The sequence below is a fragment of the Geotrypetes seraphini genome, chromosome 4, assembly GCF_902459505.1.
Source record: "Geotrypetes seraphini chromosome 4, aGeoSer1.1, whole genome shotgun sequence".
Lineage (NCBI taxonomy): Eukaryota > Metazoa > Chordata > Amphibia > Gymnophiona > Dermophiidae > Geotrypetes > Geotrypetes seraphini.
This window is the reverse complement of record NC_047087.1, coordinates 187,424,449-187,439,976: the sequence shown is the minus strand read 5'-3', so window position 1 is coordinate 187,439,976 and position 15,528 is coordinate 187,424,449. Positions and strand designations below refer to the sequence as shown.

Sequence of the window (15,528 nt, the reverse complement as noted above, 5' to 3'; positions counted from 1 at the left end):
TGCAACTCTTCAGCCCCCCCACCCCCTCAAACCAGTGGTAATCAGTGATCAGCTAGATGGTAGAGGATGACATGGTGACAAATTTTTCCATGTCCCCACAGGAATTCATTTTCCCATCCCGTTCCTGTGAGTTCTTTTCCTGTCTTTGCCCCATTCCTGCAAGTTCCATCCTCATCTGCACAAGCCTCAGACACTTTAAAATCATAAGTGTGCGGTTAAGGCAGAGCTTAAAGAATGGGGCAGGGACAGTGACAAAACTCGCGGGGACGGAGAAAGTAAGGGATGGGGACAAATTTGTCCCTGTGTCATTCTCTACTACAGGGTCAAAGAGTAGTTCAGGGATTGGGAGTGGAAGGGAGATCCTCATACACGCATCTACCCCCATGAACTCAGCAACCTGGCTCTTTCCTTCTGAACTGGTTGGTTGCCTTTAATTTAGCACCAAATCCTGTGACATACAACCACATTTCACTCTCATGCCAATGGTTTTGTGAGAAAGCAGAGATGTGTCCATATTTAGAGCGTTAATTTCATGGCAATAAGTCACGCCTAGTTCAAACCGCTTGCAAGGGTATTTTTTCCCATCAAGAAACAGCATCACCAACTGAGTGTTGTTTACCAATGAATCCGAGCAAAGCCAGAAATGCAAATATACGAGGGTACAAATGGAGGTATAAATACGTTTCAGTTAAGTGGATATTCAGGAGTCAGAACACACCTAACCTCCTTCCCTTACCCTCGAGGATGGCGAGTCTTTAATAAGAAATGATTTTGCAATAGAAAACTACAGTAGGAGTGGAGGCGTTGTGTCATAGTTAGAGCAGCAGGCTGAAAACTAGGGGAGCCCAATTCAAATCCCACTGTAACTCCTTGTGACCTTGGGCAAATTACTTAATCCTCAGATACAAATTCAGATTGAGAGCCTTCTGGGACAGAGAAATACATATCTGAATGTAACTATCGTATATATTCGAATATAAGTCGATCTGAATATGAGTCGAGACCCCCCTTTTCCCCCCCAAAAAGGAGGAAAAATGGTTGACTCGAATATGTCGGGCAGCTAATATTCAAGTGCCCTGCCAGGCACTTCACCCAGCTCCCTTCCTGTCAAGCACTGCACCCAGCGCCCTTCCCTCTCTCCCCTGTCAGACATTGCACCAGTCCCCTTCCTTCCTTCCCTCCCTCCCCCCTCCCCTGTCAGACTCTGCACCCAGCACCCTTCCTTCTCTCTCTCCCTCCCCTGTCAGGCTCTGCACCCAAATCGCGCTCCTGCTCGTGCCACTCAGCGGCCGAAGGAACTTGCGACAGCCAGTTAGCAGCAGGGCCAGAACTTGGAAAATTCGCTCCTGCCCGCTGCACCTCCACTGGGGATCGGCAAGATGAGGTATGAGGCTAGGGCAGGGGGGGCAGAGCCTGCAATAATTCTGGGAGGTGGTGTATTATTGGCTCGAATATAAACCGGGAGCTCATTTTTGGGCCAATTTTTTGGCCCCAAAATCCCGGTTTATATTCGAGTATATACAGTAGCCTTGGAAACAAGTGATGCATACATAGTCAGACAGAAATACTATGGCCCATTGGCTAAGTGGTAACTGCTTCTCCAACCACTATGCCTTTCTTTGGGGTGATAACTATCGCTCTGGTTTGCTTCTGTTTAGGTGGCAATGCCACCATAAATGATGTACAACAGAGTACCAGCAGAATGCCATTAACAATCACTTTTGTTCTAAATTCCTTGCGCACACAATCTCTAACACAATGAAAGAGAACTTCTGGTCCACCAGGCCACAAACAAACTGGGTGCTCAGAATATGGCCCATGAAGACCAGAGGTGCCATGTAACTGTTATACAGAAACAGATGTAATGAGAGAAACAGAAATGAGATAAAACCTGTGCTCTCTATACTTTTAAACTGGCGGAACAGATGATCCAAACCTATGCAATATCAGGAAAGTGGCACTTGGAAACGTGTTTTTCTTGTAAACAGCTCAGTCATTCTAGCACTCAAACAGATAAATAGCCCCAACAGAAGACAATGAACTTCTATCCATGCCTTCCCAAAAAGAGATCAGAATTTACATAATGGAGTTCTTGTCGTATCCCATTTTGAATGGGCTATGTCTATTGTAGCAGCATAAAAGACATTTTAAAGAAATGATTAAACTTTTCAGATGTGCTGTCTTTCTGACATTTAGGGCTCCTTTACTAAGATGCGCTAGCGTTTTTTAGCGCACGCAGGAAATTACTGTACGCTATGCTTCTAGCTCAATGCTGGCGTTAAGGTCTAGCGTGCGCTATTCCACGCATTAAATCCCTCGCACACCTTAGTAAAAGGAGCCCTTAGATTTCTGCAGTAACTCTCAAGAATACTGGTGAAGATCTTCTAAACTGCCGGACACTCAAATGCTGAAACTGGTGGAGATTTGAAAGTGAGAGAATCCTACGACCTATGTGCCTTACATGTTTCTGTTCTCAAGATGAGTGTGAGTGATTTAAAAAAATAGTACTGTGGACTAGAGAGATGCGCGGGGACAGAAATCCCGCCCATCCCCGCCAGGATCCTCTCCGTCCCCACCCGTCCCCATCAGGATCCTCTCTGTCCCCACCCATCCCGCAAGGAATTACCTCCATCCCGCCCGTCCCCATAAAAAGCAGCAATTACTTCTGACAGGATTATCAATTCCACAGTTTCTTTTGTGTTTGCGCTGCTGTTTTCCTTGTGGAATCTCTTTGGTGGAACCCTTTTTTTGTTTTCTGTTCAGGTAAATTAACTTATAAACCCCCTCTTTTACTAAGGCTGACGTGTCCATTATATTATATGGACGAACCCTCCTTCCAAAGCCTTCCATCCCTGTGGGAGTCCCATGGGCCAGAGGGGGGTCCCCGTGGGAGTCCCATGGGTTAGGGAGGGATTCCCACGAGACCCGCGGGATTCCCACGATCCCCGTTCCCGTGCAGACCTCTACTGTGGACCTGAGATCCGTAAAGGCCAGGAGAAATTTGTTTATGGCCTAGAGGTTTTCATTATAACAAAATATTTGTAATGTTTATCTCGGACATGAGGACTCTTTTGTCCACACACACCCCCCTCAAAGGACCAGCCTTGAAGAGAATTTATCACAGTATAGACTGGCTAGAGCCAGGATAAACTCAGTTGCTGTGATAACAAGGTGGTAATTAAAGATGGGACATATCACCTTTTCAGTATTTGCAGACATTTCATTGACTTCTAGCAGGCTAAGAGAGAGACCAAAGAAACTATTTAACCAGAGAGAAAATTGAATTCTCTTTGAGTACAGCAGAAAGAACAGAGACTGTCACAAGTCTGTTTTTAAAGGCTACATTCACTAACCTGTCCGATCGTGCCCAATCCATGGCCGATCCGCGGCAGGCTAATGAAAACACAAAGGGTCGACATGCAAATGGGGGCGATCAGAGGAACGCCCCCCACTGACCACACTGTGGGGGGAGGACAGGAGAGACGGGGCAGCAAGACGAGATTCGGGGTGCAGGGTGGCGAGTCAGGGCAGAAAGCAGGGCAGCGAGAGGGGAAGTTGGGGCGGCAAGGCAGGAGAAGTTGGGGCAGCAAGGCAGGAGAAGTCGGCAGAGAGCAGGAAAGGTCGTAAGCAACGGAATCGGATCGGCCACGAGGTTAGTGAATCGGGTTGGGATCGCTAAGAGGTCACAAACCGATTGGTACACAATCGGTAAGCTTAGTGAATCTAGCCCTTAGTCTGTGAAACACTCTTCTCTCTCAGAATTTCTGTATATTCATAAGATGCATTTATGCTAGAGAATGACACAGTGACAAAATTCATCACTATTCCCGACCCCGCAGATAACAGCGGGAAACAATCCAATGTCATTCTTTAGTGTCTATCTCAGCCTCAGTTCTTCTACACCAGCATTCTTCAATCATGGCATGAGGGTCAAGAGGGTCAAGAGGTTGTGCCCATTTATACTCCAATTCTTTCCTCTCTCCTTAAAAAGGACATGGAGATGGGTTTCCCGCAGTTATTCGCGGGGTCGGGAACAGTGATGAATTTTGTCACCATGTCATGCTCTAATTTATGTATCCCAAGTTTTCAAAGTACTCATGTATATTTCACCAAAAAAAAAGACAAAATAAAATTATCATTGTTATTAGTGAAATTCTAAGGTTTTTAAAATTCTTTTTAGGGACAAGCACTTTGTAGCCAAAAGCAGCATTGGGCATTTGGTAAACAGGAAATATAATCATCTGGGTTCTTTCATAATAAATTTCAGACACTACAAACAGGTTAGGTTTAAACAAATTCTTATTCAACAAAGTGTACTTAAAAAAAAATAAATCATGGCTTTCTCACCTTTCCATCGTAGCGTTTCACTAAGAACTGATCAAGGCCTAAATCTGTGAAAATAAAGAAAAAAAAAAACCCATTTAAATAGAGTTCTGATTGAAATAAAGTCTGAAAGGCTTCTGCATTGAAATTTTGGGAATGGATACAATAGCCAAGTACTGCATATTCATGGATAAACAAAAAAACAAAAAACTAATCCTAGCTTGAAAGCTAAGAGAAGGCACAGAATTATTTTTTCACCTGTCAGAGTCTACCTTAGCACCTTATAAAGGAGACAGATTAATTTTGTCTTTCCTCGAACACAAAGACTTAAAATTCTTAGAATGAGATAATAACACTCTCATGCATAATCTGCCACAAATCCGACTGAATAAAATGGGCTTTGTGGCAGACAACGTACAATAACACTGCTATCATCCACTTAGCATTATTAAGTGGGGGCCAAAGTAAGAAAACCAGCAATTTTTGGAATATTAATGCATTCAAATTTTCTGATGCAAAAAAACACATTGATCAATACGTAAAAGTATTCGATTTCTACCATTTCACATCTACAAAAGTAGACTCTGACCTTTTACTCTTCCCACCAGAGAATGCATAAAATCTTAATCTTCCACACAATAATTCACAGTGTATTAAAGTTCCTCCCCTCTCCCCGAGCATGGACATCCCAGAGGGGGAGATGCTTAAAAACTTGCTGTGGAAGTAAGACAGTGGTTTTGTACTGAGCTAAGTCACCTGGACTACTTGAACCTGATTTACCTGGTATTGACAAATAAGTCCTTAACCCTTTCAGGACCAAGGGACATATTTGTCCCATAACTTTAAAATCCTATAAATTTTGATTGGGATAGTCTACAGTTCTAAATTTGATATGTACGGATTCCATACGATACTGCCTTTATGTAAACAAACTGGTTCCGACATTCATTCATTAGCGTCGTTGCCAGATTGACGAGAAGATTCACTTGCCACACTGTCCATAAGCCAGAAGTGTGATTTTTAAAAAAAAAAATAATGATATTTCACAAAAAAAATCAATTTTTTGGCATCTGCAAGCCCTTTTTACCATAAAAATGTCGTCAAAACCACAAAAATTGGCCTACGATCCTTATGGTCCTGAAAGGGTTAAAGTAGAATTGTGCTGCTAAGATTGTTATGCACAGTCAGGCAGGATAATATTATTCCTTTGTTTCATGCTTTACACTGGTTGCCATTAGAACTGAGGAGGACATTTAAGGCCATTTCTTTGGCTTTTCACATATAGCAAGGGACAGAGCCTTCCTAAGTGATAGGCTACCCAATCAGTTAATTTTTGGTAGCATTATTCAGATAAATACCACTGTTAAGAGCCGGATTCTCAATTCTCGCCAGTAAAATCCGGTGAGTTGATATAGTGACAATAGTGGGAGCAATTTTTGTTTTATGGGCAATTCTCAGCATAATAGCATGCAAATTATATGCACACTATGCGAAGAATCATCGGCAAATAGTGGGAGGAACTGTGCCTGGCGCTTGTTCACAGCTAAGCACAGCTCCTCCCTTCTGTCAAAGCTGCTCTCCCTGCCCTGATCAACTGAGCCGCAGGTCTCCCCAAGTTCTGCCAGCTTAGCTGATTGACTGGTATGGTGAGCAGCAGAGGGAAATGTTCCCCCCTCGTCTGCTGCTGCCTGCTCCCCCCCCCCCTCACACCCTAAACAAGATCAGAAGGAAGGATGCCCACTTCCTCCCACCACCAGGGTCCCCTGCACCCCTCAACAGTCTCCCGCCCAACCGTACCTTTACTATGAAGGCCAGCCGGAGGAATGCCTTTTCCCTCCAGCCGGTAGGCCTGCATCTTCAAAATGGCAGACCTTCTCCTTCCCAATACATCCTAGAATGTACCGGGGAGGAACCTAAGGCTCTGTTTGGCCCAGGCATCTAAGGCCCCCTCCTATGGAATCACCCGGCGAAGATTGTCAGAGGACCCCGGTGGTCTGTCTGCAAAAAGGAATAGGCATCCCTCCTGCCGTCCTTAATTTAAAGGTATGAGGGCGAGGGCTGTTGTGAGGGACCCCAGCAGCATGAGAGTGTGGCATCCCTCCTGCCAAATGGGGGGCATTGAACAACCCTGTGGAGTGGGGGGAATGGGGGTATCTTTTTTTTAATTTAAAGTTTGCGAGGGGGGGTGGGGAGTCTGAATTATCAATCCTTACTTTCCTGTCAGTGCCTGAGCCAATCAGCACTCAGGGACTGACCGGAAAGTAAGGCTATGATAGCTCAAACCCTGCCGGAAAATTCTGCCCACAAATGTAGTGCAACAAGGTAGAGAATCACCCAGGAATTTTAGATAATCACTCCGAGTGCTCGTTTTAATATTATTGACCTCATTGTGCTACATTTGCATGGCAGATTTGGAGTCGCCTAGGAATCTTGGAAAAAAACAAGGTGAGTCATTCCACTAATCAGCTGGTAAAATACTGGCATGCTAAATCGACTGGAATCATTTTAGCGATCATCATTAAAGACACAGTAAGTTTTGAAAATCCAGCCCTCAATCCTTAAGCCAGAGTGCAGTAAGTCACTAGAACTGAGGAACCACCGAGCAGAGACTACCTGCACTGCTCCTCTTAATATTCTAGAGTAAGAAATGTTTCATGACACTAGAGCTTGCAGATGTGCTTACAATAAAAAGTTCCTAAGGATCAGGCTATTCTCAAGTGTGCCTGGGAAACAGCTGCTGTCAAGAATTAATGGCCGATAAGCAATCAGGGCTGGCAAATGTCTGGAAAGGTTAAAGGACACCTTTTATTTATTCATGCCACTGCAAAAACAACATTAAAATAAGTAACTTGTTGAAATGGAAGCATTTTAAAAATTAAAGTAGGAAAATTTTTCACAGTATATATTGGAGATCTGACTATCTAACATCAGTCTGCGATTATAAGCCTCTTTCCAAAAATAAACTAGCTTTCCAGGCTATCAGGTGTCTGTCAGAGAATGTCTTGTTTTCCTACTTTTCTCATTTTCAATCCTGTCCTTATTTTGCAATCTGTCTTCTAATGCTAGTCTCTAATGAGAATAAGTCAGCATGGGTTCTGTAAAGGCAAGACTTGCCTTATTATCCATCTCCTCCCTGTTTTTTTTACCTTTAATATTCCTTTTCTTTGTAAACAAAAAAAGTTTAGGTCATTAAGATCTAGAATAGGATGCAATTCTCCAGTTTTCTTTGGTCATCAGGAAACATACAAAAGCTTTGATAACTTCCTTGATGTGGAACCATCTCTGACATTTGCTTGAAGAGTGAGTACAATTTCCTCTTGAAGCAGATGGACAGGAGTCTGAAGCAGTTGAGAGCAAGGCAAGGAAAGATTACCTCGTTAACCTTCTTTCTTGTAAACCCACACTCTATTCCTGAACCTTCGGGTAGTCAATCCCTTCTCACGAAAACTCTTATAGGAAGCTTCATTTGCATATGTTTGCTCCTCCTCTCTTACCTCTGAACTGCCCTCCAACTCCTCCATGTGTAACAAAAGCAGACAATCAGTCATTCTCATAAAGGACACAGAAGAGGGAGTGGTACAGGGAAACTCCCTGAGAAACACATCTAATCTCATATTGAACATTGTAACAAATAATCAAACAGTTGGAAAATAGAATAAACAATGAACAATGAGAACTCAGCCTACACTAACAGTGTGGAGGCATGTTATTGTTAGACCCCCCGATGAACTGAAGAATGCAATATTCACAGATGGTATTCTTACTAAGGTTGGACAAAGAAACAAGAAGTCCAACATACCGGTACTCATTGAGGCAGACAGCAGGTGAATCAGCATCTCCCAGGGTAGGTTTCAGGAACAGAGTGTGGGTTTACAAGAAAGATGATTAACGAGGTAATCTTTCCTTCTTGTACAATCCCACTCTATTCCTGAACCTTCAGGATATAACACATCAGTTCCTCAAACTTAAGAGTGGGACCAATGAGCCTACTACTAGGGCTGCAGATCCAAATGTGGAATCACTCTTGGCTGCCACATCTATTCTGTAAAACTTCATGAATGTATGTAAATGAAGCTTCCTACAAGAGTTCTCACAAGAAGGGATTGACTACACAAAGGTTCAGGAAAACAGTGGTATTGTACAAGAAAGACCTTACAAGTGAAAGAAGACTGAAATGATAGTCTGAGTGGGCAATGCTAAGTACTTGGGAATTCTTTGTGATTTTCTTTCATTCTTGAACAAAACCCCCTGAAGATGGACAGGTCCAAGCCAAATGGAGTCATCATTAAGGCATCTGGAATGGTATGAGCAAATTCCAGGGAGTAATCATTTCCTCAACCACTTTCAGAATCTGAAGTGATATGGGTTCACTTATGGAGGAAGACGGCTAACCTGCCCCCTATCAAACCCATAGAAGGGTGTGGGCACACCCTCAATATAGCCCTACTGGAAGGGGCAGAGTCACAAGTTTTTTTGGGCCCACGAATGGGGCCCACTTAAATGGACCTACCTGAACCTGAGGCATGGGGCATAAAACATTGAGCCCACTGAAACTAACTCACTCCCCTGGAGCAGACTAGCACTCGAGGGCCACTAACAGCTCCTTTGCTACAACTCAGGGAAGCAAAGACGATATGCTTCCACCAGATCCTTCACCAGATCCTCTTTGAACAGCAAGTGCTTCCTAAAGGGCAGCTGACTGAGAAGCTTCTTGGCGACTGCATCTGCAGCCAGTACTGACCTACCACAGAGTCAGCCACTGACCAGGAGGAAAGACAGACCAAATTGTAAAGAACATCTGAAGAACTGCATGTTATTACAGTCTTCAATAACTGACCTCACAGCAACCCAATATGCGGAGGTTACAAGAGCAAATCCTTTCAGCATATGGAGCTGATAGATAATATACCTCAAGCGCTTGAGTATACCTGGATGTCTGTCCTGCCTAAGGCCTCAAAAGGCTTTCTTTTTATACATTTCTTAACAGCCTGAGACCACGTTGGCACATATTATGTATCTAATTATTATTGGACATACACAGTTTCTCATTTCATTAATTGGACAATATTTTTATTTTTTCTAAGTCATACTGCGCAGGACATCCTCTGTTTACCTAAAGGTTCTATCTATTTCCCGACAAATGTTTTTCTAATATCAAAGTTCTTCAATTTCTCTGAGTACGCCCCTTCCTTATTTATACAGCAATTAGTTTTTATGTTCTTTGATTAGGATATATAGCACTTCCTCTCTGTGCTGGTAATTCTATCCTCATGAAATGGACTTCTCTATTTCAGCAGCTGTTCTGCTGACTTCTGTATGAAGGATGGGTTCCGCTTGGCTTGGCCTTGCTAAGAGATAAGAGAGTTTGTGAGAACTATGTAATGGGGTTTTTTTGTTTGTTTGTTTTATTTCTAATTATACATCAAAATTTACAAGAATACATCTTGCTCCATTAAACACAGGGAGGAAAAAAAAAAACAAATCAAGAATATTGAAAGTTAATCTTACAATACATTCTTTATACTCTTCTTAGACCACTATACTGGGGGGATGGTCAAGCAATGATTTATGAGAGAAAATTAAAAGGAATTTAGTTAAAACAAATAGGCTTAATGTATCTAAACAACTGCTTTACTTCCATTATCCCTCATTCCCTAACGATCTTCTTAACATCTAAGAATTCCTTCAGATGATTTGGAGAGAAAAATGTATATTTAACTCCTAAATACCTAACTAAACATTTGCTAAAAGAAATGTTGCTCCTAATTTAATAATCTCTTGACACATAAATAGAAATTTTTTCCTCCATTTTTGGGTAGTCTTAGCAACGTCGGGATAAATTCATATTTTCTGTTCCCCAAATAGTTTTTGTGAATTTTTAAAGAACAATTTCATAATCAGATTTACATCTTGCTCAAATGCAAATGATACTAAAAGGGTTGCTCCATCAGTGTCAGCTGTTATTGTTTGTTCAAGAAGAGCAGTCACATTAGTAAAGTCTATCTCATTTATTTCCTTTTTCCCTCTTTCATTCCCATTTTCGTTTTCACCTTCTTTTCTTCCAGGAATCTTCTTATTTGGTAGAAAGTAGATTTTATTTATTGGATGAATGCAGTTTGAAGAAATTTTTAAATTTTCAATCAGATATCTTTTCAATAAATCAAGGGGTAACACACCCGGAATTTGTGGAAAATTTAAGATATGGAGGTTTAAACGTCTATTAAAGTTTTCAAATTGTTCCAATTTCTTATGTATAGAGGAACTATCTTTAATTGAAGCCATCTTAAACTGTTGCAAGTGCTGTATTTCATCCTGCATCTGCTTAGTTTGGACTATAAAATCTGATTTCATTGCTTCAACTGTTTCAGTTAATGAGTCAAGTTTTTTTAGCTATTTTAGTTACTTCTTCTGTTGATTTTTCCATTTTACCCTCCATCCGCTGAAGAAGCAGCCAGATACTATGCATGGAAACCTCCGTCAGAGAGGATAAGGACTCCCCTCTCTTGCTTGCCTCCATCAGCTGTCCTGCCGTAGACATCATGCCCTTGCTGGGAGACCCCGCGTCTCCACTTCCAGGATCGAATGTCTCCCGCCTCTGTGTCTCAGCAGTCGCTGGACACGGAGGTGTGAGGGAACCCGGAGGAGACAAAGATATTTCCATGCCCGAAACGGCAAACGACTCCCTCTCGTCTGCCCAGCGCCGGGCTCTCCACTCCGGAATGTGCAGTTGCCGGGAGGGCCACGAAGAAACGATCCATGGTCTGCTGAACTGGGGTGGACGCCAGGGCCGGCAAAGAAATGACCCTGATCACCCCTTTCCTCTTCGTGTGAGGCATCTGGAATCAAGGTATGTTTTAAATTGAGGAAAGCAGGCACGGAGAGATCTCACTGCGTCTCTCCTGGCTCCACACATTGCCGCCATCTTGGCCCGCCCCCCTATGTAATGTTTTAAAAGTACTTTTCAGGCCTGTAAAAAGTATTGCCTTTTTCCTATTATTCTGGGGATTTCAGGGGGCTTTGTCTTCACCTCCAATATCATGTACAGACAGGCCTCTCTCCTCACATCCACCAGGAAAGCCATGTCAAAATGGGAAACAGTCAGGGATTAGCAGCTGCTGAAGTCCATAGAGCATGGCCCTTGCCACATAGCCACTGCAGATAGTGGTCTGGACACCAGATCTTCCAAAGACAAGGCAAAATTGCTGTTCCACCCACTTCTCATGAAGCTCTCAGAGAGCCAAATTTCCTTGTACAGGAACAGCAGTCTTTTCGGTGAATGCTGTGATAGACATGTTCACCTTGGGGTACATTTAGTACTTTTCCACTTCCTCAGAAGCAAAGATATAAAGATGATCCAGGGCCCTGGCCCCCCCTTAAGAGCCCCATCCAAGGACTCCCACTCTGCCTGCATGTGTGATTCCAATCTCAAAAACATCTCCCAAGATCTCCCATGGTAGTCTCGTAAGGCTAAGAACAAAAGCAAAAACTGCAGTGATGGTGTACAGGACGCCAAGTCTTTATTGGACAAACATAAAAATATAATCATGAAACAGTTTGTATCCAAAAGGACAGATAAAGGCCAGACCCGACACGGTCCGTGTTTTGAAGAAACACTTCTTCCTCAGGGGTCCTAATCTGTAATATGTCAATGCAAGAAAACCTGATGGATAACAACTGGAAACAGCAGTGAACAGACGTAAGGGCTCCTACGTGGTGCAGGGCAAAAAGTGAAAGACTCGTAAGGCTACCACAGGAAGTCTTGGCAGCTATTTCTACTGAGCAGCGATACCGGGCAGAAATGAGTGAGGTTCACTGCTGCCTTCCAAAGAGACCACTAAACCGCCAAGGCTTCTTCAGGTAGGCTCGGAGAGGGCCTACAGTGCGTTAGGTGGGATAAGGAGGTAGAGAGTTTTGGTTTCAGCCAAAAATGCAATGGCACTTTTGGTCAAAACTCAAACCCAGATTTCAGGCTAGTTTCAGCACCAAATCTGAAACCATAACTCAGTCAGCCTCTAACACATTATTTTATTGCAAACCATATGAAAGGCAGTTAAATGCTAATAACCTAATCAGTTTCCGCTTCCGTATCTCATGGACTATAGAATCTTCTAAATCACAAACATTATAAAATAAGAGATACTTTACTTTCTTACAAAAAAAAAAAAATCAATCTATCTATCTGAAATCAAATATTAGCCAATTGAGAGAAAATGACTATGATCACCAGATCAATGCACAATGTTCCATCTTCAAATCTATTCAAAGCTCTTTGAAGTATTGAAGTATTAGACATTGCGTGTACAACAAACCTTATTAAAACTTGAAACTTGTCTAAGATGAGCAAGAATCCCCTGTCTTTTTGAGGATCAGGATTCATCTGGAATAAAATCCTCAAGCTCTCTTGCAGTGGGAAAGGAGAAACTGCTCTGGCCTACAGGAGAGAGAGAGATTTCCAATCTCAGCCAGTACTAGTAATTGTGTGAGCTTTAATGATCCCCTGGGAAAGTGATTTGAAGAATCTAGTTGTGGAAATTACTACGGTCAATTGTTTATAGAATTCCTGACAAAACACAAAAGGAATTGACCCCAAAATATCCACAGAGAAGAAAATCCAGAGAAAACCAAAAAATCTCTGTGGAGTGACGATGTTACTAAATGGACTTTATTTGAAAGTGTCAATGTTCTTAAGGTAACTGAAATCATCCACATAAAATAAATTCATCCACAAAAAATAGGTTATCCACATAAAAGCCTTAAAGGACCCAACACGGTCTGTGTTTCAAAAAAAGTCTTCTTCAGGGATCCCTGGGGGTTCTATAAAGGTGAATACGTGGGAAATAATTGTGTGGTGAGCCGGAAGTGAGACACTGCTTGCATTTGCAATAGAAAGGGCAAGCAGTGTCTCACTTCCGGTTCACCACACAATTATTTCCCACGTATTCACCTTTATAGAACCCCCAGGGACCCCTGAAGAAGACTTGAACCGTGTTGGATCCTGTATCTTTGGGCTGCTAGTCAAACTCCTATGTCTGACTACACTTCCACCCTGCGGACCAACAAATGCCCACCGGTATGGGCAGAGATGCGATGACACAGCCATCACCCTGCAAGACCTCACCGAACCTTCTAAGGGGGCCTAACAGCCTGCACTTGACTCCTGATTAACAGTAGGTGAGACCATCTCAGGGACAGCCTGAGCTCCAGAGAAAACTATGCAGGCTGGCTAACAGGTACCCAGTGGGATTGGCCTCCCCACTACAGACTGAAGTCTGTGAATTTTCAAGTTGGCAGAGTTTCAAAATCACTCCAAGCACTAAAATACTCGAAAAGGGAACTAAATTACATCAAATTAAAAACAACAAAATGGGGAGAGCAGAACATACACATCTGTAGTCATGCATACAGAAGGAAAGAACTGAAGGTGGAGCTACAGAGCCCAGTGAAATATAACAGAGGCAGAGTGAAAAATCCAGAGTGGATTCCTTCTGCAGCATGCGGCTAAAGGGAAATAATCCTAGTGTCTAGAATGTCTCACCTATTGCACTAGAATATTTATCTTTTCTTTCAAATTGGAGAAAGTTTCTTCACTTGCAATCAAACTCTGGAATCCACCACCAGAAAATGTGGCAAAAGCAGCCAGTCCATCAGGGTCCAAAAAGAAAAGTCCACAAGTCCTTATCAAGATGGAACAGGGAAAATCCACCGCTTACCTACACAGGACGAGCACCACAAAATCTACCCTACCGGGGCTCTCGCCAGGAACCTAGACCTGGGATGGCCACTGTTGAACATTCCAAATAAGTCTTTGATGATACCTGGCACCCTTCTTCTTAGGATAAGTAATGAGGGGAAGCATTTCTTTGAGAAAATTCTTCCTGGGTCGTCTTCTATGAAGTCTCAGAAGCCACTATAACAACTACTACTACTACTACTAATCATTTCTATAGCACTACTAGACTGATATGGCATCTACAGAGCTCTATGAAAATTGATCTCAGATATAGCAATACTTGTATAGATACGATGCTTCTATCTAGCCAGCCTAATTAACATTTCACTATTGTACTTACCAGACATCTAGTCCCTTGTATTTAAAACAGAAGTGAAAATATAATTTTGAAAGTGATGCACTTTCTGAACAGCCCATACAAACCTAACTAAACTTTAGCTCACGTGAACAACTGTTCTGAATCCTAGAACAGACTGCTTAATAGAAAGCAGTGTTTGTTTTGACTGTTCTAATTAACAAGGTCCATACCAGCAACGCATCCATTGCTAACAAGTGTGCTGTTTAATAAATATATAACTATAGCTTTTCTTATTTTATTATTGTGTGCTAGGAATAAGAAAAGAGATTCCTAATTTTATGCTTGCACAGAATTCTGGGAGGTGCAGTGAAACCAGCTGATTACAGAGCAGGCTACACAGATTGGGGGGGGGGAGGCAATAAACCATTTTTTCATTACTAGCACAATATAGAAAGCAACAAAAACTCAGACTTGTGCAGCAGTTTGCAGGCCAGCAACTTTTAACTTAATCAAAAAAAAATAATAAAAAAAGGAAATATTGCTAGCATAGCTCTTAAATACTAAGCTCCTTACAAGAGATGTCACATTTACCCAGTAATTCTTGTTACAGGGAACAAAGCCAAATAATGATTAGCTGGGAAAACGGTAAATAACTCACAAATTCTTTTGCGGCACATATATTAAATAATAAAACATGCAGGAAAAAAAAACACTTCAGGTCAATATTCAGCTAGTATTGTCAGCATTTTTTAAAAAATGCATGTCACATCAGTTTAAAAAATCTGGTTATTCAGAGTCACTGTTCAGATAGGAAGACAAGAAGTTATTTACATAGTATCACACAAAAAGCAAAATGACCCATCCAGTCTGTCCAAAAAGGTGTTTTTCCCCTGCCATACTGGGAAAGACCAAGGAACCATCAAGTCCAGTATCCTGTCTTCAACAATGGTCAATCCAGGACACTAGTCCCTAGCAGCAGCCCAGAAGATTAGAGCAGATTTATACTGCTTATCTTGGAGTAATGGATTTTCTTGTCAATCTTAATAATGGTTTATGGAACTTGTCCTAACTTTTTAAAAACTGTTAAGCTAACTTCTCTGGCCATGAATTCCAGAATTTTGTTACATATTGAATATAGAAATATTTTCTTTGATTTGTTTTAAATTTACTACTTAGG

At 42.1% G+C, this 15,528-nt stretch overlaps 1 protein-coding gene across 3 annotated transcripts in view; it reads right to left on the bottom strand.

Moving 5' to 3' along the window:
* MICU1 (mitochondrial calcium uptake 1) overlaps positions 1 to 15,528 on the bottom strand; it is a 376,908-nt gene that overhangs the window by 214,219 nt on the left and 147,161 nt on the right. For all 3 annotated transcript variants that reach the window (XM_033940604.1, XM_033940607.1, XM_033940605.1), the window contains exon 5: positions 4,348 to 4,391. In XM_033940604.1, coding sequence (XP_033796495.1) covers positions 4,348 to 4,391 — 44 coding nt within the window. The remainder of the gene's footprint in view (positions 1 to 4,347; positions 4,392 to 15,528) is intronic.